Consider the following 23575-nt stretch of genomic DNA (forward strand, 5'->3'; position numbering starts at 1 on the left):
ATAGTAACCAACTGTGGTTAGTTATAACAAATTACAATGATTATATTGCACATAAAAACATTTCACATCATATATTCAACACTACAGATTTGCAACACAAATTAACTAAACGATTACCCAAGTATTGATAGTATATTATTTTCAACTCATTCAAGAGCCTTTTGATAAACATGTGTATCTAACCCTATCCTGTGTGATAATGTCTGCTGAGCTGTGTACCTAATCCTCTCCTCTGTGATACTTTCTGCTGAGCTGTGTATCTAATTCTATCGTGTGTTACTGACTGCTCAGCCGTGTATCCAATCCTATCCTGTGAGATACTGACTGCTGAACCGTGTATCTAATACTATTCTGTGTGATACTGACTTCTCAGCCTTGTATCTAATCCTATTCTGTGTGATACTGACTTCTCAGCCTTGTATCTAATCCTATTCTGTGTGATACTGACTGCTGAGCCGTGTATCTAATACTATTCTGTGTGATACTGTGTGCTGAGCTGTGTATCTAATCCTATCCTGTGTGATACTGTCTGCTGAGCTGTGTATCTATTCCTATCCTGTGTGATACTGACTGCTGAGCCGTGTGTCTAATCCTCTCCTGTGTGATACTGCTGAGCTGTGTATCTAATACTATCCTGTGTGATACTGACTGCTAAGCCGTGTATCTAATCCTATTCTGTGTGATACTGACTGCTGAGCAGTGTATCTAATCCTATCCTGTGTGATACCGTCTGCTGAGCCGTGTATCTAACCCTATCCTGTGTAATACTGTCTGCTGAGCCATGTATCTAATACTATTCTGTGTGATACTGTGTGCTGAGCTGTGTATCTAATCCTCTCCTGTGTGATACTTTCTGCTGAGCCATGTATCTAATCCTATCCTGTGTGATACTGTCTGCTGAGCCGTGTATCTATTCCTATCCTGTTTGATACTGACAGCTGAGCTGTATATCTAATCCTATCCTGTGTGATACTGACTGCTGAGCCGTGTATCTAATACTATTCTGTGTGATACTGTCTGCTGAGCTGTGTATCTAATCCTATCATGTGTGATTACTGACTGCTGAGCTGTGTATCTAATCCTCTCCTGTGTGATACTGACTGCTGAGCTGTGTATCTAATCCTAGCCTGTGTGATACTGACTGCTGAGCCGTGTATCTAATCCTCTCCTGTGTGATACTGGGCTCCGCCTGCAATCTGTGTCAGAGGGTGGTCTGTGTTGGCACGGTAATAAATTGTGTTATTTTCAGCTTTACGGAAGGATGATAACACCATAGAAATTATAAGAATAATAGGCAAAATTGTTTGGTGAATTGGAACGCGTGTGGTTAAAATTTCGCCCACAACATAGCCTATGACGCTCTCTGGGTCCAGACGTGTGACTGTGCAATATTTTGTGGCTGTAGCTGCGACGGTGCGGATGCCAATCCCAGACATACACACACACATTGAGCTATATATATATATATATATATATATATATATATATATGTGTATATATATATATATATATATATATATATATATGTATTCTATGTGTCTAGATCTATTCTTTCGATTCTTTATTAAACCTGTCAGTGTGATTTTACTGTACCGCAAAATGAATTGCTGGCTTTTGTTAAAGGACACCGGTGCGTATTTCTCGCAAGTCACACGTCTGGTCCGTGTGTAATCAGTTTTTTTTCTCGCACCCATAGACTTGCATTGGCGAGCCGTGGCTGATAATCGCTGACAATCGCAGCATGCTGCGATTTTCTCAACCCGTTTTAACCCCTTCACCCCCAAGGGTGGTTTGCACGTTCATGACCGGGCCAATTTTTACAATTCTGACCACTGTACCTTTATGAGGTCATAACTCTGGAACGCTTCCATGGATCCCGGTGATTCTGACACTGTTTTCTCGTGACATATTGTACTTCATGTTAGTGGTAAAATTTCATTCAAATAACTTGCGTTTATTTGTGAGAAAAACGGAAATTTGGCGAAAATTTTGAAAATTTAGCAATTTTCCAACTTTGAATTTTTATGCCCTTAAATCACAGAGATACGGCACACAAAAAACTTGATAACTAACATTTCCCACATGTTTACTTAACATCAGCACAATTTTGGAACCAAAATTTTTTTTTGTTAGGAAGTTATAAGGGTTAAAAGTTGACCAGCGATTTCTCATTTTTACAACACCATTTTATTTTTAGGACCACATCACATTTGAAGCCACTTTGAGGGGTCTATATGATAGAAAATACCCAAAAGTGACACCATTCTAAAAACTGCACCCCTTAAGGTGCTCAAAACCACATTCAAGAAGTTTATTAACCCTTTAGGTGCGTCACAGGAATTTTTTTGAATATTTAAAAAAAAATGAACATCTAACTTTTTTTCACAAAAAAAATACTTCAGGTTCAATTTTTTTTATTTTACCAAGGGTAACAGGAGAAATTGGACTGCAAGTTATTGTGCAATTTGTCCTGAGTACGCTGATACCTGATATGTGGGGGGGGGAACGACTGTTTCAGCGCATGGCAGAGCTCAGAATGGAAGGAGCTCCGTTTGACTTTTTCAATGCAAAATTGGCTGGAATTCAGATCGGACACCATGTCACGTTTGGAGAGTCCCTGATGTACCTAAACAGTGGAAACCCCCTACAAGTGACCCCATTTTGGAAACTAGACCCCCCCAAGGAACTTATCTAGATATGTGGTGAGAACTTTGAACCCACAAGGGCTTCACAGAAGTTTATAACGTACAGCGGTACAATTAAAAAATCATATTTTTTCCACAAAAATGATCTTTTCACCCTCAATTCTTATTTTTCCAAGGGTAACAGGACACTAAAAGTTATTGTGCAATTTGTCCTGAGTACGCTGATACCCCACATGTGGGGGTAAACCACTATTTGGGTGCATAGCAGAGCTCGGAAGGGAAGCAGCGCCATTTGACGGTTTTGGCTGGAATTGAGATCGGACACCATGTCGCGATTGGAAAACCCCTGATGTACCTAAACAGTGGAAACCCCCCACAAATGACACCATTTTGTAAACTAGACCTCCCCAGGGAACTTATCTAGATGTGTGGTGAGCACTTTGAACCCCCCAGTGCTTCACAGAAGTTTATAACGCCCGGGCGTGAAAATAAAAAATTCATATTTTTTCCACAAACATGATCTTTTAGTCACCATTTTTTTATTTTCCCAAGGGTACCAGGAGAAATTGGACCCCAAAAGTTGTTGTCCAATTTGTCCTGAGTATGCTGATACCCCATATGTGGGAGAAAACTACTGTATGGGCACACGTCGGGGCTCGGAAGGGAAGTAGTGACGTTTTGGAATGCAGACTTTGATGGAATGGTCTGCGGGTGTCATGTTGCCTTTGGAGAGCCCCTAATGTACCTAAACAGTGGAAACCCCCCACAAATGACCCCATTTTGAAAACTAGACCCCACAAGGAACTTATCTAGATGTGAGGTGAGCACTTTGAACCCCCAAAGGCTTCACAGAAGTTTATAATGCCAGGGCATGAAAATAAAAAAATCGTATTTTTTCCACAAACAAGATCAATTAGTCCCCAATTTTTTCATTTTCCCAAGGGTAACAGGAGAAATTGGACCCCAAAAGTTGTTGTCCAATTTGTCATGAGTACGCTGACACCCCATATGTGGGAGAAAACTACTGTGTGGACACACGTCGGGGCTCGGAAGGGAAGCAGTGACGTTTTGGAATGCAGACTTTGATGGAATGGTCTGCGGGTGTCATGTGCGTTTGGAGAGCCCCTGATGTACCTAAACTATTGAAACTCCCCACAAGTGACCCCATTTTGGACACTAGACCCCCCACGGAACTTATCTAGATGTGTGGTGAGCACTTTGAACCCCCAAGTGCTTCACAGAAGTTTATAACGCTCGGACGTGAAAATAAAAAAATCATTTTTTTCCACAAAAATGATATTTTTGCCCCCAATTTTTTATTTTCCTAAGGGTAACAGGAGAAATTGGACCCCAAAAATTGTTTTTCAATTTGACCTGAGTAGGCTGATACCCTACATGTGGGAGGTAAAACACTGTTGGGCGCATGGCAGAGCTTGGAAGGGAAGGAGCACCATTTGACTTTTTCAACTCAGAATTGGCTGGAATTGAGATCAGACGCCATGTTGCATTTGGAGAGCCCCTGATGTGCCCAAACAGTGGAAACCCCGAATTCTAACTCCAACCCGAACCCCAACACACCCCTAACCCTAATCTCAGCCCTAACCCTAGCCCTAACCCTAACCCTAACCCTAGCCCTAACCCTAACCCTAATGGAAAAATGGAAATAAATACATTTTTTTTATTTTATTATTTTTCCCTAACTAAGGGGGTGATAACGGGGGGTTTGATTTACTATTTATGGCGGTTTTTATGTTTGGCAGCAGTCGCACGCTAAAAGACTCTTTTTATTGTAAAAATAGTTTTTGCATCACCACATATTGAGAGCTATAATTTTTCCGTATTTTGACCCACCGAGTCATGTGAGGTCTTATTTTTTGCGGGACGAGTTGACGTTTTTATTGGTACCATTTTCGGGCACGTGATTTTTTTTATCGCTTTTTATTCCGATTTTTGGGACGCAGAATGAACAAAAGCCAGCGTTTCATGAATTTCTTTTGGGGGGGTGCGCTTACACCGTTCCGCGTGCGGTAAAATTGATAAAGCCCTTTTATTCTTCGGGTCAGTACGGTTACAGCAATACCTCATTTAGGTCGTTTTTTTATGTTTTGTCGGTTTTATGCAATGAAAACTATTTTATATAAAAAATAATTATTTTTGCATCGCTTTATTCTGCGAGCTATAACTTTTTTATTTTTTCGCTGATGACGCTGTATGGCGGCTCGTTTTTTGCGGGACAAGATGACGTTTTCAGTGGTACCATGGATATTTATATGCGTCTTTTTGATCGCGCGTTATTACACTTTTTGTTTGGCGGTATGATAATAAATCATTATTTTTTTTTCTTAGTTTTTTATTTTTTAAGGGGTTCGCTAAAGGGGTTAACTAATGGGATAGTTTTATAGGGCAGGTCGTTACGGACGCGGCGATACCTAATATGTGTACTTTTATTGTTTTGTTTTTTTTTATTTCCAAAAAAAGGATTTATTTGGGGGAATATTTTTTTTTTCTTTCTAATTTATTTGGCGATTTTTTTAAATAGTCCCAGGTGGGACATCACTGTCCTGTGACAGATCGCTGATCTGTCACATCACAGATCACTGTGACAGATCAGCGATCTGTCACAGGCAATGCAGAAGGATTCCTCATGCCTGCGCTTTGCAGGCACTGAGGAAGCCAGCTTCCTGCAGGCCCCCGTCACCATCTTGGATTCGGGGGCCTGCAGGAAAGGAGCCCCCCGCAGCAGCGCTGCACATTGCGCTGCCATGGGGGGCTCAGGGAAGCACGGAGGGAGCCCCCTCCCTGCCGATGCTTCCCTTTAACCCCCGGTACACCGCAATCGTGTTTGATCGCGGTGTGCAAGGGGTTAACGTGTCGGGGGCGGTCCGTGACCGCCCCTGACACATTGTGCCGGGTGTCAGCTGTGATAATCAGCTAACACCCGGCCGCGATCAGCGGCGCTCACCACGTGGGCGCCGCTGATCGCCGTAGACGTACTATCCCGTCCATGGGCATAGGGGCCCGGGTCCCAAGGACGGGATAGTACGTCTGATGTCAGGAAGGGGTTAAATAGGTGAGAAAAAATCGTATGATGGGAGCTGCCCCATAGATTAACATTGGGACGAGTGCTAGGCGATTTTTTATTGCCTAGCACTAGTCCGTTTTTCTCACTAGTGTGACTCCGGCCTTAAAGTGACAGTCTCTTTCTGTTGGCTTGGTCTGGGGCGTCTGTCACTGTGTGTTGCATACTATAGTGCTGGCGCAGCCCGCCTGATAATACTATGGGCGTCATTAATAGGTTGCAAGCCAGACACTTTGCATCACACCTGCCTGTGTGACTGGCGTCCAGTGCAAGCCTTAGCTATGTGCATTTTTTCTGCTAGGCAGCCAAGCCCTCCATGGTCTGGTAGGTGTGGGGTGGTTGTTTTATCAGTGGATTGCACCTGTGCTGCCCCTTGCCTTTATTAGTGGAGGCCGGCCGCACCCTGCATTTGTTCATCAGACAAGGTTTTGGGAAGGCCATATCTTGTGGTATGAGTTTTTTTTAAAGTGACAGTGGTCAGAATTGTAAACTTGATGAAATGTAGTTGCTCTATCTTTATTATTACAATTAATATTTTTTACAAAATGACCTATATAATAAATAACAAAAATTATATGCACTCCATGTCTACATTCCAGAATATCGATATAAACATATACAATCCAGATAATCTGTACAAGATCCTTCACATTCACAAATATCAAGGATGCAGCATTTTTAATTATTCTTTTTGTCAAGGACACTGGATAAAGTCATTTTATGGCCAGTCTGGGAATTTAGGGACGGACTCACAGCCTGTTGGGATCAGCTTCTCCATGTGTCAATGATTTATCCGTATGGATCCAGGATCAATGTTTGCTTCTTCCCAGTTTTATATTGTAATATATGGATGGAATATCTTCTAAGGTTGCAGGTTTGTGGGTTTTTTCTTTCTATAACATTCCCAGCACATGAGAGCTGAGATCAGAGACCCCTGTATGGATGGCATCACTTCTACAACACCCATCATTCCTAGTACCAGGGCATCACTACTGTGCATGGTCTCCAAATCTGGCCCTAGTAGTTTTTCAGCCTAATTATGAGATTACACCTCCTCTGTGTTTCTGGGTCAATGTATCATTCAGAGACTAGGAAAGTGGGTTGACAACCCCAGTGAAGGGGTTAATAGCTAATCTGAGGGTCACTGATCTTTTAGAAAAGCAGGCTGACAACTGGCTTTACTAGGAGGAATAATCCAGCTGGGTATGAGGATTAACTCATTGTTGGGACTGGTAGGATGTGGCAGCGCTCGCTCTATAGTCGGAGCTGTATTTTGCCTCCTGTAGTTTAGTGAGACAACTCCTGACATATTGAGGTTACATCACACTGCACTCTGCTCATTTGGCTTTCCATCACATTGTCACAATGTCTGGCTGAATATAATTCACGGTTTTAATGCTGCGACGCACGGGTCATAGATGCGACATGAGAAGTATTTTATTTCTTGCCTGTAATATGCCCTCTAATCTCATCTCTGGACTGCGATACTATATCTTGTGAATGGGACAAGTTGGAAGTTATAAATCCAGATCCCATTTTCCATAGATAGATAAGCAACAGGTGAGTGGCAGCCACTGATCTCCTTCCATAGAAATAACATACATGCCATTTATAAGATGGCTAAAATTCAAGAACTCCACAAGTGTATTTATAGTCAATAATATTAGCATGGAGAACTGATGATTGTCTAATGTAATCAGCCATGAAGGCAGCAGCCTCCATAGTGACAACCCTGTGCATACATTTCTTCATTTTACTACCACAGGGGTCAGTATTGGGATCTTTTCTTTTTAATGTATTTAGTAATGACCTTGTAGAGGGCAATATATGTAGAAGCTCTACAAGTTAATCAGCACAGAGGAGGATAATTTAATATTACAGAGGGATTTATAAGCTGGTGATTTTGGTCAAAACGAAGTGAAACTTTAAGTTTATGTAGATAAATGTTAGACCATCCACTGACTTGGCTCTAGAAAACTAAATGTAGAATTATGTACTGAATTGTAAAATATTGGGTAAAATGGTCACTGAAAAATACTTGGGTGTATGACTGTACAGCAAACTCAACTTTAGAGACCAGTGCCAGGATGCTGCTGCCAAGTCAAATACAATAATGGGATGCCTTAAAGAGTTAATCTCAAGTTATATCGTGAGCAGCGCAGAGTTCTCCAGTCTCTTTCACTTCTTGGTTACGGGCTCTCCCCCTTGACTGAGCTCTGGTGAGTAGTAGAGCTGTAGTATTAGGCCGCGGTCACACTTGCAACTGCAATGCGAGAAACTCACGCATCAATACCCGGCACTCAGGACCGAAGCGTTCAGCTGCATAGAAATACATGCAGCCGCACACTCCAGTCCCGAGTGCCGGCAGCAGTGCCAGGTATTGATGCGAGTTTCTCGCATTGCAGTTGCAAGTGTGACCCCGGCCTTAATCGCTATATATAAAACTGAAAGTGTGTGTGTGTATCACCAACCAATCAGGAAGCATCTTTCATTTCACCAGAGCTGTTCAAAAGAAGCTGAGCTGTGATTGGTTGCTGTGAGCAACAGTTTTCCTTGCAACCAATCAATAAGCATCTCTCATTTCACCAAAGCTGGTTAAAAGAAGCTGAGCTGTGATTGGTTGCTATGAACAAGTTTTCCCACTTGACAGCACCTCAGCAGTCACTGACATGGTGGGAGAAATCTAGCATCCCTGGGAATATAACCTCCCAGCCATTGTCTGCCCTCAGAAAGGAGCAGAGAGCACATGACAGAAATGAATCCCCCCTCCCGTGCCCATATACCCATCACACATCCTCCATCCCGTAGGCACATCTTCCCTCTTAAAGGGATCATTGGTATGGAAGTCAGAGCAAATCCATCCAGCGCTTTGGTTTTTGACCCCCGGCCTCTCTTAAAGGGATCCCCGGTATGGAAGTCAGGGCAATTGCCTTCAAATGCTCTGGTACTGACCCCAGGCTCTCTTAAAGGGTCTTCTGTATGGAAGTTTGGGCAAATCCCTCAGAGCTCTGATTCTGACCCCAGGGTTCTATTAAAGGGATCATTGGTATGCAAGTCAGGGCAAATCCACTCTGCTTTCTGGTTCTGACCCCAGGCTCTCTTAAAGGGATCCCCGCTATGGAAGTTAGGGCAAATCCACTCAGCACTCTGGTTCTGACCCAAGGCCCCTCTTAAAGGGATTTCTGGTATGGAAATGAGGGCAAATCCACTCTGCGCTGTGGCACTGACCCCAGGCCTCTCTTAAAGGGATCTCCGGTATGGAAGTTAGGGTAAATCCCTCAGCGCTCTGATTCTCACCCCAGGCTTCTATTAGAGGGATCATTGGTAAGGAAGTCAGGGCAAATCCAGTCAGTGCTCTGGTTCTGACGCCAGGCCTCTCTTAAAGGGATCCTCGGTATGGAAGTTAGGACCGTTCTACTCAGCGCTCTGGTTCTGACCCCAGGCTGCCGGGATGATGTGTAATATTAGGTGTAGTTGTCCGGTGGCTCTGGCTGACGGAAGGAGATGATGTGAGATATTAGTGGTAGTAATCCGGTGGCTCTGGCTGATGGGATGATGTGGGATATTAGAGGTAGTAGTTCGGCGGCTATGACGGGATGATGTGGAGTATTAGTGGTAGAAGTCCTGTGGCTCTGATGGGATGATGTGTGATATTAGGGGGAGTAGTCCGGTGGCTCTGGCTGACAGGATTATGTGGGATATTAGGAGTAGTAGTCCGGTAGCTCTGGCTGACGGGATGATGTGGGATATTAGGGGTAGAAGTCCGGTGGCTCTGATGGGATGATGTGGGATATTAGGGGTTGTAGTCTGGTAGTTCTGGCTAACAGGATGATGTGGGATATTAGGCGTAGTAGTCCGGTGGCTCTGGCTGACAGGATTATGTGGGATATTAGGAGTAGTAGTCCGGTAGCTCTGGCTGACGGGATGATGTGGGATATTAGGGGTAGAAGTCCGGTGGCTCTGGCTGATGGGATGATGTGGGATATTAGGGGTAGTAGTCTGGTAGTTCTGGCTAACAGGATGATGTGGGATATTAGGGGTAGTAGTCCGGTGGCTCTGGCTGACAGAATGAGATGATGTGAGATATTAGGGTGAGTATTCCGGTGGCTCTGGCTGATGGGATGATGTGGGATATTAGGGGTAGTAATCCGGCGGCTCTGGCTGACGGGATGATGTGGGATATTAGAGGTAGTAGTCCGACAACTGTGACGGGCTGATGTGGGATATTAGTGGTATTTGTCCGGTGGCTCTGGCTAACGAGATGATGTGGGATATTAGGGGTAGTAGTCCGGTAGCTCTGACGGGATGATGTGGGATATTAGGGGTAGTAGTCCGGTGGCTCTAGCTGACGGGATGATGTGGGATATTATAGTAAATGTGGCTATGCGGAGTGGGCGGGGCTATACACTCAGCTTTATATATAGATATAATCATTATAATATGTTAGAACTAACCATAGTTCGTTACTATGCCCGGGCAGCGCCGGCCTCTTCAGCTAGTAGAAGTATAAAGCACAGCACGTTATGCTGTAACATATTTAGCTAATAGGATATTAGTGGGGGGTTTTCTGAGTCTACACTTATCACTATATTTGCACAAAGACAAAGAGATAGGCATTTGAACAAGCATATGGCCCAGTGCGAGTCATGATTAGGAAACCTTCTATAAGAGGCAATGGTGAGGGCTGGAGATTTTGCAAGATTTTTAAAAGCAGCTTGTCAGGAGCTGAGATCTCAGGGGAAGGATGTGAGCACCTAACTACGGTATAGAAATCAATGGGCTTGAGAGAGGTGGCTTGTATGTTAGCAGTTAACCACTCGCCTGGAAAGTAGCATCTGTGCACTCTCAATCAGGTTCTGGAGGCAGAGCTCTATGGAAACCAGCTGTACATTATGAACGATAAAAGCTGTCATTGCAATAGAAAAAGCAAGTCAATTGCAAACTTTAATTTATTTTCCTGCTGTTTAACCGACTCAAGCAATTTAAATCATCATATTATACAGCAATATGTACTTACAATTGCTCATTTTGCCTTTCTACCCAGTAATTCTTCTTTTTTCTACTCTATATAGAAACAGGAGTCTCTTGTCCTTATAAATCACTCCCGTCTTCAGTTCCTGACTCAGCAGCTCCCTCCTCCCCTGCCAAGAACTTTTGCAGTGACTAATGACTCAGGCTGGGAAAATTGACCTCCTGTTTCTACGTAGAACTTTGATGGATTCAGATTATCAGTTTTTAGTCATGTGATGTCATAGACCTAAAGAAAAACAGAAGAATTAACTGGGAAGAAGGGCAAAATGAGCAATTGTAAGTGTACAGTGCTATAAAATATGATGACTGTAAGATATTAACCCCTTCACGACCTTAGACGTATCCGTACGTCCAGGTTGGGAAGTACTTCCCGACCTTGGACGTTCAGTGGCAACCAAAAGTTTTTTTTTGTTTTTTTTTAAAGAGTGATTACTTCTGTATGGTTGTTGTGATGCCATTTTCTTGGTGATGAACTGAAAGTGCCTGAAGTTGTCATCATGCAAGATCTTAATTTTAACCAAAATTCTTTAGAATAAAAGTATAGTCATATATGGAAAGAAAACTGACGGCCAAAAAGTTTTGCATATACTATTTATTGATCACACCATAGAGAGTAATTAATTGGTTACAATGCCATAACTTAGAATTTTGTAGCATAATCTCTTGCTATAATTACTGCACCACACCACTGGGGCATTGAAGCCACTAGAGCAGGGTTTCCCAACTCCAGTCCTCAAGGCCCACCAACAGATCATGTTTTCAGGATTTCCTTTGTATTGCCCAAGTGAAGCAATTATCACCTGAGCAATACTAAGGAAATCCTGAAAACGTGATCTGTTGGTGGGCCTTGAGGACTGGAGTTGGGGAACCCTGCACTAGAGTAATCAAGACATCCGGAGGGATCTTGCTCCATTCCATTTACAAGTCTGTAAACCTTTCATCTTTATTGCTATGGGTACGGGCCCCAACTCATCGCCCTAACTTCACCCCAAAGGTGCTCCAAAGGGTGTAAATCAGGTGATAGGCTTGGCAACTGCAACAGATGAAAATTTTTCTTTGCTAACCAGTTTTTTGCTAAATTGGATGTGTGCTTAGGATCATTGTCTTGCTGGAATTTCCAGCCCTTGCCTACTGTGGTTTTACCATGTGGCAGCATTATATTCTCCAGTATATCCTTGTAAATGGTAGCATTCATATTTCCATCAATTCTATGCAGAGGTCCAATGTCAGATGCAGAAAAGCAGCCCCAAACCATGACATTTCCACTACCATGTTTCACTGTAGGTGTTTGATACCTTGCATCATTATGTTTTCCAATTGGGTGGTATATACAGTGCTTGTCATCACTACCAAACAGATTGAACTTGGATTCATCCGACCACAACACCTTAGACCAATCTGACTCTTTTCATTGGCTGTGTTCTTTGGCAAACTCAAGTCAGACCTTCCGGTTCTTTGCAGAGATGAAAGGCTTCTTGACTGGAACTCGTGTATTCAACCCCACTGCTCTTAGCCGTCGCACCACAGTTTGGTGACTCACTTTGACCCCATATTCTTCAGCAGCAAAATGTAAAAAGTTATAGCTCTCAGAATAAAGTGATGCAAAAATAATTATTTTTTATATAAAATAGTTTTTATTGTGTAAAAGCGTCAAAACATAAAAAAATATAAATGTGGTGTTGCTGTATTCGTACACTTCTGCACTTCCGATCATGCGCAGTGCACCTCTCTGAAGCTGGGACACCTACACCAGGCTTCAGAGGATCAATGATGAGCGGGGAATCTTTTGCCCTCTGTTATCAGCCATTCATGGCTAAGCAGACAATAAAAAAGTGTTCTTAAACACCCAACTGACTGTTCTGATATAATGGGGGTTCAGCCCCTCCGGATTTATAAGCTTCGGCCTCAGTTGTTACCAATTCTATCTGACTCTCGTTTTCCTACAGATGGGAAATGGATCCGTCGCATCAGAATTTCATTCCTCGGTATCAAAAACCAGCGACGTCATCCTGGGAGCTGTGTACTCGTTGTTCGGTAAAGTATTTTCTGCGTAAAATCTCATCCACAATGCCGGAAAATTAAGTGTATATACACCCCATGTGCAATCACCCCAAAACATGGATCGGCAATTTAGTAGGGATAATGGGTACCTACACACTTTTTGGGGTGTTCTTACATGTGATAGGGCATTAAACGACCCATGAAAATCCGGGTCCGGAAAAACTAATCAATAGCTCAAAACACTTGTAAGTTTCGCGCTGATCCGGAATCATAAGCCTGGACATGCGCGGAGCAGCATACAGCCTCAGTAGAAAGTCTTTGATCCCCTACACCTGTCTGTGCTGAAATCAATGGCAAATCAGACACAAGTGAATGAGGCTTTAGGATGATTTTTTTTGGACACAAATGTAAACTTATATAAAAACTACCACAAATTGTGTGTGTGTGTGTGTGTGTGTGTGTGAATATACCCTAATAACGGCACAATACCAATAATTGGCAGGATATAAATGGTCATTTCTGGTCACAGCTGGGAGGTCACAATTATTGCTTGGTGCAAACAAGTCATCACCTATCCAAAGTATAGGTTAGTATCCAAGCGGTAGGATCGGTGCTGATCAGCAGATCGAGGAATTTTTAACTCCGTTGCAAAAGGGCTCGACAGGCTAGATGCCAGACCGGCGCTCCATTCATTCCCTACGGAGCTTCTGGAAAAAGCCGAGGACAGCACTCAACAGCCCCATAAGGAGTGAGTGGAGCGGTGGTTGGTCTCATAGTCGTGCAGGGATAATGGGTTCTCCCTCCCGCTCAGCCGATCAATGCGAATCCCAACAGTCGGACCCCACAGCAATCAACAACTTGGCACAAATCCCCTGATTTCTGCACAGATTTCAGTTACACCAAAGGAATCTGTCATTCACACCCAAAACTGCCTTCACAATTCTGATGGTTGCCCCTTGCTAAAGACAACAGTTTAGTTCTACGTCTTTGCAGACCTTGGACCGGTGGTCATGCATTCCTGGATGCTAACTGGAGAGCAGCTTTGGAGGTGAGTGGAGAATAAAGCTTTTTGGGCTGCACTGCTACAGACACGTCTTTTTGATTTTATGATCACAGTGATGGCTGATTCTTCTGCATTTTCTCCTCTTAGGACTCTTCTCCCTCTCTGGGAACTCCATGCTGTTGCTGGTGGCTTATCGGAAACGCTCAATACTGAAGCCTGCCGAATTCTTCATTGTGAACCTGGCGATCAGCGATTTAGGAATGACAGTCACCCTCTTCCCTCTGGCCATCCCATCGTTGTTCGCTCACAGGTAAGTAGAGGTGGGCAGAGGATCAGGCCATGGCTGCAGCAACCACATATTGGAGAAGAAAAAAAACAAGAATGGTAATAAGGGGCTCATCTCTTTAATAATTACCAGGCCTTTAAGTGAATGGATTCCTCACCTTTTGCATGATCTTAGTAAGTAGAAACGTTTTTTGTATACAGCCCCAGCGTCCCATGCAGTGCAATGCTCACACAGCTGCAGAGCTCTGAACACTGTACCAGGCTAGGTAGACAGAGCAGGATCAAGTCAAAACAGGGGTTTTTGGCTCTGCATGTAAACAAGTATTTATTTACATTGACAACAAGCAGAGATATATACGTTAGGGCTCATACTCACTTCCGAGAGAGACTTGTGTGAGTCTCTCGCATGAAAACCTGACACTGCCCCCGGCACTGGGACCGGAGCGTGCGGCTACATATATTTCTATGCAGCCGCACACTCCGGTCTGAGTGCCGGCGGCAGTGCCAGGTTTTCATGCGAGAGATTTGCACGAGAATCGTGCGAGTCTCTTGCAACTGAGTATGAGCCCTAACACTTACACACGACTGGACAGTCAAGATTTTTCCTATAATTTTGAGCGGCAGCATTTGCAGTTTTATGGCTGCATATCTTCTGTAAATGCACCAAAGGATCCGTTCACTGTCCCAATCAGATCTACCTGCAGTTTAAATGACAATTATTATTAATATTGATTTATATAGCGCCATTGATTTCATGGTGCTGTACATGAGAAGGGGTTACATACAAAGTTATAGATATCACTTACAGTAAACAAACTAACAATCAGACTGATACAGAGGGGAGAGAGGACCCTGCCCTTTTGGGCTTACATTCCACAGGATGGTGGGGAAGGAGACAGTAGGTTGGGGGGTTGCAGCAGCTCCAGTGATGGTAAGGCGGTAGCTCCAGTAGTGGTGAGGGGGCAGCGGGGATCATTGCAGGCTGTAGGCTTTCCTGAAGAAATGGGTTTTCTGAAGGATCCGAGTGTGGTTGATAGCTGGACGTGTTGGGGCAAAGAATTCCAGAGGATGGGGGCTATTCGGGAGAAGTCTTGGAGGCGGTTGGGTGATGAGCGAATAAGTGTTGAGGAGAGAAGGAGGTCTTGGGAGGATCGGAGATTACGTGAGGGAAGATATCGGGAGATTAGTTCAGAGATGTATGGAGGAGACAGGTTATAGATGGCCTTGTAGGTCAGTATTAGTAATTTGAATTGGATACGCTGAGGGAGTGGGAGCCAGTGAAGAGATCTGCAGAGGGGAGAAGCGGAGGAGTAGCAAGAGAGATGAATTAGTCAGGCAGCAGAGTTAAGGATGGACTGGAGAGGTGCGAGGGTGTTAGCAGGGAGGCCACAGAAAAGGATGTTGCAGTAGTCGGGAAGGGAGATGATGAGGGCATGCATAAGCATTTTATTAGAGTGAGGGTTGATGAAGGGACGGATTCTGGAAATATTTTTGAGCTGGAGGCGGCAGGAAGTGGAGAGAGCTTGGATGTGCTGTTTGAAGGACAGGGCAGAGTCAAGGGTTACTCCGAAGCAGCTGACCTCCGGTACGGGGGAAAGCGTGATGTCGTCAATTGTTATAGATGTGAAATGGGGGAAAGATGATCAGTTCAGATTTGTCCACATTCAGTTTGAGGAAGCGGGATTAGAAGAAGGAGGATATGGCTGATGATAGACACTCCAGGATTTTGGACAGCAGAGAGGTGACGTCTGGGCCAGAGAGGTAGATCTGAGTATCATCAGCATAAAGGTGGTACTGGAATCTGTGTGACTTTATGTCAACTGTATAGATTGAGAAGAGTAGGGGTCCTAGAACAGAGCCTTGGGAAACTCCAACAGAGAAAGGGTGGGATGAGGAGGTAGTGTGGGAGTGGGAGATGCTGAATGTGCAGTTGTAAATGTATGAGGAGATCCAGGACAGGGCGAGGTCTTTGATGCCAAAGGAAGAGAGGATCTGTAGTAGGAGGCAATGGTCAACTGTGTCGAAGGCAGAGGACAGGTCTAGGAGGAGGAGTATAGAGTATTGTCCGTTCGCTTTGGCTCTAAGTAGGTTGTTAGTAATCTTGGTCAGGGCTGTCCCAATGGAGTGATGGGGACGGAAAACAGATTGTAGATTGTCAAAGAGCAGGTTAGATGAGAGATGGGAGGAAAGTTCAGCATGGACGTGCTGCTCCAGGAGTTTAGAAGCGAATGGGGGCAGCGATATTGGGCGATAGCTGGACATAGCGGTTGGGTCGAGGGTTGGCTTTTTAAGGATAGGCGTGATTGTAGCATGTTTGAAAGCAGAAGGGAAGGTACCAGAAGTTAGTGATAGGTTGAAGAGGTGGGTTAGAGATGGGATAAGAGTGGTGGCGAGGTTGGGGAGGAGGTGGGATGGGGTCAACTGCACAAGTGGTGAGGTGTGATTTGGAGAGAAGATGAGCAAGCTCCCCTTCAGTGATGTTGGATAAGGAGGTTATGGCATTTGGGCATTGGTCTGGTATACAAAGGGGTTGTGGTGGTTGAATAATAAAGACTTGCCGTGTTTAGTCTATCTTGTTTTTGAAGTGCATGGCGAAGTCCTCGGCAGAGATTAGGGAAGTTGGAGGGGGCAGTGGTGGGCCGAGGAGGGGAGTTCAATACTTTTAACAACTGTTTGGGGTTGTGGGATAAGGAAGATACCAGGGATGTAAAGTAGGCCTGTTTAGCAGAGGTGAGGTGAGAGCTGATTTGAATGCAAGTGTTGCTTGTTTGAGTGCAGTGAAGTCGTCTTGGGAATGTGTTTTCTTCCAGCGCCGTTCAGCAATTCTGGATGCTTGCTGAAGCTTTTTAGTGGTGTTATTGTGCCAGGGTTGTCTATTGATTCGTCACACTCTGTTCTGCATGACAGAGGCGACCGAGTCGATGTCTGATGCAAGAGTGGCATTGTAGAAACTAGTGGCAGTGTCTGTGTTGTGAAGTGAGGATATGGAGGACAGTGGTAGGATAGAGTCAGAAAGTGTGTGAGTGTCTAGATGTGCAAGGTTTCTGTGGGGGTGCCCGTGTTGCTGGACATGGGTGATAGGTGAGGAGGACAGGGATGAGAAAGTGAGTAGATGGTGGTCAGATAGAGGGAGAGGGGTGGTTGTGAAGTTAGATAGGGAGCAGAGACAGGTGAAGACCAGGTCTAATGTATGTCCCTCTGTGTGGGTGGCTGAGGAGGACCACTGAGTAAGTCCAAAAAAAGAAGTAAGGGACAGGAGTTTGGAAGCTGCTGACTGGTGGGTGTCGATGGGTATGTTGAAGTCACCCATGATGATGGTGGGAATGTCAGCAGAGAGAAAGTGAAGGAGCCAGGTGGAGAATTGGTCAATAAAGGCAGTGGTGGGACCTGGGGGTCGGTATATGACAGCCACTTGGAGGTTTGAGGGAGAGTAGATGCAGACAGAGTGGACTTCAAAAGAGGGGAGGACAAGGGAGGGAAGAGGTGGGATTGGGTTGAAGGTGCAGTTGGAAGAAAGGAGAAGGCCCACTCCTCCACCATGTCTGTTGCCAGGGCGAGGCATGTGGGTGAAGTGGGGGCCGCCATAGCATAGCGCAGCAGGGGAGGCGGTGTCGGAGGGTGTCAGCCATGTTTCAGTGAGGCCAAGAAAGGAAAAATTGCAAGAGGTAAAGAGGTCGTGAATCACAAGGAGTTTATTGCAGACGGAGCGGGCATTCCAGAGTGAAAGAGGGAGCAGGGTGGTGGGCGTCAAAGGCACGGATTTGAGGTTGGAAAGAATTCGGGTGTTTTTTTGAATTGGGAGTGATAGAATGGGGCAGTAATGGGAGGTATGTCGCCAGCAGTGAGGAGAAGCAGAGAAAGGGAGAGCAAGTGGGAGGAGGAGAGTGGGAGACATGTTTTGTGTGTTATTAGGAGCGATCTGAAGTTGAGGAGCAGGTTAGCGGAGGAGGTCAGATGGGGGGCAAGAGGGAAGGAGAGATTATTACTTGGTTAGAGGGTGCTGGGGTCTGTGGATAGCGAAGGAGTGTCAGGAGTAATGGAGGCAAAACCATTAAAGCATATTTCAGCATGGTAAGAGTAAGTGTGGAGCTGACAGAAAGAAATTTGGCATATTTAAACAGAGTTTTGGCGTACCTTCTGGTCACAATTCTAGATATTATTTATGGTGTGAGGAGATGATGGGCGTTATTGCACAATGATGACTCTTATGGACAGGTTTCAAATTTTAGTCCTGGAGAACCCCCCCTTTCACTAGAGGCGCACACAGTGCAGTGATGACACCTGCTGGTCACATGTAGAACTGCAATGTACCCAATAAACTAGCAATGTAGGATCCAAGGCAATGGAGCATACTCCAGCACCCCACCTCCAGGAGGTCTCCCCACATTTGTTCCTGTCTGTCTCAGGCAATAGAGCTCACTCCAGCACCCCACCTCCAGGAGGTCTCCCCACATTTCTTACTGTCTCAGGCAATGGGGCACACTCCAGCACCCCACCTACAGGAGGTCTCCCCACATTTCTTCCTGTCTATCTCAGGCAATGGGGCTCACTCCAGCACCCCACCTCCAGGAGGTGTCCCCACATCTGTTCCTGTCTGTCTCAGGCAATGGGGCCCACTCCAGCACCCCACCTCCAGGAGGTCTCCCCACATTTGATCCTCGCTCTGTCTCAGGCAATGGGGCACACTCCAGCACCCCACCTCCAGGAGGTCTCCCCACATTTGTTCCTGTCGGTCTCAGGCAATGGGGCCCACTCCAGCCCCCCACCTCCAGGAGTTGCGGTCTTCCCACACTTGTTCCTGTCTGTGTCGCAGGCAATGGGGCACATTCCAGCACCCCACCTCCAGGAGGTCTCCCCACATTTGCTCCTGTCTGTCTCAGGCAATGGGGCACACTCCAGCAGCACCCCACCTCCAAGAGATCTCCCCACATTTCTTCCTGTCTGTCTCAGGCAATGGGGCACACTCCAGCACCCCACCTCCAGGAGGTCTCCCCACATTTCTTCCTGTCTATCTCAGGCAATGGGGCTCACTCCAGCACCCCACCTCCCGGAGGTCTCGCTACACTTGTTCCTGTCTCTGTCTCAGGCAATGGGGCTCACGCCAGCACCCCACCTCCAGGAGGTCTCGCTACACTTGTTCCTGTCTCTGTCTCAGGCAATGGGGCCCACTCCAGCCCCCCACCTCCAGGAGTTGAGGTCTCCCCACACTTGTTCCTGTCTCAGGCAATGGGGCACATTCCATCACCCCTCCTCCAGGAGGTCTCCCCACATTTGCTCCTCGCTCTGCCTCAGGCAATGGGGCTCACTCCAGCACCCCACCTCCCGGAGGTCTCGCTACACTTGTTCCTGTCTCTGTTTCAGGCAATGGGGCTCACTCCAGCACCCCACCTCCAGGAGGTCTCGCTACACTTGTTCCTGTCTCTGTCTCAGGCAATGGGGCCCACTCCAGCCCCCCACCTCCAGGAGTTGAGGTCTCCCCACACTTGTTCCTGTCTCAGGCAATGGGGCACATTCCATCACCCCACCTCCAGGAGGTCTCCCCACATTTGCTCCTGTCTCTGTCTCAGGCAATGGGGCACACTCCAGCAGCACCCCACCTCCAGGAGGTCTCCCCACATTTCTTCCTGTCTGTCTCAGGCAATGGGGCCCACTCCAGCACCCCACCTCCAGGAGGTGTCCCCACATTTGTTCCTGTCTGTCTCAGGCAATGGGGCCCACTCCAGCCCCCCACCTCCAGGAGTTGATGTCTCCCCACACTTGTTCCTGTCTCAGGCAATGGGGCACATTCCAGCACCCCACCTCCAGGAGGTCTCCCTACATTTGCTCCTGTCTCTGTCTCAGGCAATGGGGCTCACTCCAGCAGCACCCCACCTCCAGGAGGTCTCCCCACATTTCTTCCTGTCTGTCTCAGACAATGAGGCACACTCCAGCACCCCACCTCCAGGAGGTCTCCCCAATTTGTTCCTGTCTGTCCCAGGGAATGGGGCCCACTCCAGCCCCCCACCTCCAGGAGTTCAGGTCTCCCCACACTTGTTCCTGTCTCTGTCTCAGGAAATGGGTCACATTCCAGCACCCCATCTCCAGGAGGTCTCCCCACATTTGCTCCTCGCTCTGTCTCAGGCAATGGGGCACACTCCAGCACCCCACCTCCAGGTGGTCTCCCCACATTTCTTCCTGTGTCTCTCAGGCAATGGGGGGTACACTCCAGCACCCCACCTCCAGGAGTTGAGGTCTCCCCACACTTGTTCCTGTCTCTGTCTCAGGCAATGGGGCACACTCCAGTACCCCACCTCCAGGAGGTCTCCCCACATTTGCTCCTCGCTGTCTCAGGCAATGGGGCACACTCCAGTACCCCACCTCCAGGAGGTCTCCCCACATTTCTTCCTGTTTCAGGCAATGGGGCACACTCAAGCACCCCACCTCCAGGAGGTCTCCCAACATTTGCTCCTGTCTCAGACAATGGAGCACACTCCAGCAGCACCCCACCACAAAGAGGTCTCCCCACATTTCTTCCTGTCTGTCTCAGTCAATGGGGCACACTCCAGCACCCCACCTCCAGGAGGTCTCCCCAATTTGTTCCTGTCTGTCTCAGGGAATGGGGCCCACTCCAGCCCCCCACCTCCTGGAGTTCAGGTCTCCCCACACTTGTTCCTGTCTCTGTCTCAGGCAATGGGTCACATTCCAGCACCCCATCTCTAGGAGGTCTCCCCACATTTGCTCCTCGCCTTGCCTCAGGCAATGGGGCACACTCCAGCACCCCACCTCCAGGAGGTCTCCCCACATTTCTTCCTGTCTCAGGCAATGGGGCACACTCCAGCACCCCACCTACAGGAGGTGTCCCCACATTTTTTCCTGTCTGTCTCAGGCAATGGGGTCCACTCCAACCCCCCACCTCCAGGAGTTGAGGTCTCCCCACACTTGTTCCTGTCTCTGTCTCAGCCAATGGGTTACATTCCAGCACCCCATCTCCAGAAGGTCTCCCCACATTTGCTCCTCGCTCTCTCAGGCAATGGGGCACACTCCAGCACCCCACCTCCAGGAGGTCTCCCCACATTTGCTCCTCGCTCTGTCTCAGGCAATGGGGCACACTCCAGCACCCCACCTCCAGGAGGTCTCCCCACATTTCTTCCTGTCTCAGGCAATGGGGCACACTCTAGCACCCCACCTCCAGGAGGTCTCCCCATATTTCTTCCTGTCTATCTCAGGCAATGGGGCTCACTCCAGCACCCCACCTCCAGGAGGTCTCCCCACATTTCTTCCTGTCTCAGGCAATGGGGCACACTCTAGCACCCCACCTCCAGGAGGTCTCCCCATATTTCTTCCTGTCTATCTCAGGCAATGGGGCTCACTCCAGCACCCCACCTCCAGGAGGTCTCCACAAATTTCTTCCTGTCTATCTCAGGCAATGGGACTCACTCCAGCACTCCACCTCCAGGAGGTCTCGCTACACTTGTTCCTGTCTCTGTCTCAGGCAATGGGGCACACTCCAGCAACCCACCTCCAGGAGGTCTCCTCACATTTGCTCCTATCTCTGTCTCAGGCAATGGGGCACAATCCAGCAGCACCCCACCTCCAGGAGGTCTCCCCACATTTGTTCGTGTGTGTTTCAGGCAATGGGGCACACTCCAGCACACCACCTCCAGGAGGTCTCGCCACATTTGTTCGTCTGTGTCTCAGGCAATGGGGTCCACTCCAGCCCCCCACCTCCAGGAGGTCTCCCCACATTTCTTCCTGTCTCAGGCAATGGGGCACACTCCAACCCCCCCACCTCCAGGAGGTGTCCCCACATTTGTTCCTGTCTGTCTCAGGCAATGGGGTCCACTCCAGCCCCCCACCTCCAGGAGTTGAGGTCTCCCCACACTTGTTCCTGTCTCTGTCTCAGCCAATGGGTCACATTCCAGCACCCCATCTCCAGGAGGTCTCCCCACATTTGCTCCTGTCTCTGTCTCAGGCAATGGGGCACACTCCAGCACCCCAACTCCAGGAGGTCTCCCCATATTTCTTCCTGTCTCTCAGGCAATGGGACTCACTCCAGCACCCTACCTCCAGGAGGTCTCGCTACACTTGTTCCTGTCTCTGTCTCAGGCAATGGGGCACACTCCAGCAACCCACCTCCAGGAGGTCTCCCCACATTTGCTCCTATCTCTGTCTCAGGCAATGGGGCACAATCCAGCAGCACCCCACCTCCAAGAGGTCTCCCCACATTTGTTCGTGTGTGTCTCAGTCTCAGGCAATGGGGCACACTCCAGCACACCACCTCCAGGAGGTCTCCCCACATTTGCTCCTCTCTTTGTCTCATGTTCTGCAGAATAACAGCTGCTTCCTCCTCTCCTTAGGTGGCTCTTTGACCGACTGGTCTGTAAATATTATGCGTTTTGTGGTGTCCTATTTGGTCTCTGTAGCCTGACGAACCTCACAGTCCTAAGCGCTGTCTGCTGCATAAAGGTCTGTTCCCCCATGTACGGTGAGTTACAAGTTTCATGAGTGATGTTTGGATTTAGTATCTTCTCCCACAGTTTCATAACAACCTTAAGGGCTTGTTCAAAAGTTGCGTTTTTCCACTGCGCTGCTTTTTACAGTACCATAAAAGCGAATGACATTTCTGAGATCTCCTGCGCATGTGGCTTATTTTTTCCTTGCAGATTTGAAGCGTTTTTTTCAGATCTGTAGCTTATACTGTATATTTTTGTTTTTGCAGTTTTTTTTTCCCCATGTAAATTAGTGGGAAAATATGCATAAGAAATGCATGCATTGTATGCAGTGTTTTTCCTGCCAACAGTCTTACTATCTTCAGCAGATTTTTCTGTGCTCGTAGCCTAACAATACTTTAGTCTTGTATCCAGAGCCTGTAAACTGTAAGCAGGAACGTTTCTATTCACTCACAGCAAACAGAAATCATTCAAATAAAGTGTGAAATGCAAGTCATACTAAAGTTGTTCTTCCCAGTATTGCGCCGTCTATGGCGTGATTTATTGCAGGCTCAGCCTATGTTCCTACTCTCTTTGCAGGTAACAAGTTTTCTTCCTCCCACTCCCGTGTCTTGCTGCTGTGCGTCTGGACCTATGCCTTTGTGTTTGCTACGGCGCCCCTGGCTGACTGGGGGAGTTACGGTCCCGAGCCGTATGGCACTGCCTGCTGTATAGACTGGAAAGCTGCCAGCCAGGAGCATAGAGCCGTCTCCTACATCGTGGCACTGTTTGTGTTCTGCTACATCATTCCCTGCACAGTAATCCTGATCTCCTACACCCTCATCCTGCTCACCGTGATAGGGGCAAGAAAAGCCGTGCAGCAGCACCTGTCCCCGCAGAACAAGGGAAGCGCTGTCCACAACCTCATCATAAAGGTGCGAGATTGTATATTTAATTTATTTATTCTATTTATATAGCGCCATTAATTCCACCGCGCTTTACAGACATTATTGGCACTGTCCCCAATGGGGCTCACAATCTAAATTCCGTATCAGTATGTCTTTGGAATGTGGGAAGAAACCGGAGAACCTGCAGGAAACCCACACAAACACAGGGAGAACAG

The 23575-nt window shown here is 47.0% G+C and overlaps 1 protein-coding gene across 6 annotated transcripts in view; it reads left to right on the top strand.

Annotated features, from left to right (window-relative positions):
• LOC141094701 (opsin-5-like) overlaps positions 1-23575 on the top strand; it is a 37460-nt gene that overhangs the window by 9152 nt on the left and 4733 nt on the right. For 2 of the 6 annotated variants that reach the window (XM_073580592.1, XM_073580593.1), the window contains exons 4-7: positions 12702-12789; positions 13907-14069; positions 22381-22508; positions 23053-23387. In XM_073580592.1, the coding sequence (XP_073436693.1) occupies positions 12702-12789; positions 13907-14069; positions 22381-22508; positions 23053-23387 (714 nt within the window). Of the gene's footprint in view, positions 1-6086; positions 6174-6423; positions 6599-6904; positions 6928-10853; positions 11032-12701; positions 12790-13906; positions 14070-22380; positions 22509-23052; positions 23388-23575 lie in introns of those variants that run through there. The other 4 variants (XM_073580591.1, XM_073580594.1, XM_073580596.1 and 1 more) reach the window with 4 other exon arrangements.

The sequence above is a fragment of the Dendrobates tinctorius genome, unplaced genomic scaffold (assembly GCF_039654945.1).
Source record: "Dendrobates tinctorius isolate UK_male_01 unplaced genomic scaffold, ASM3965494v1 ptg000065l, whole genome shotgun sequence".
NCBI lineage: Eukaryota > Metazoa > Chordata > Amphibia > Anura > Dendrobatidae > Dendrobates > Dendrobates tinctorius.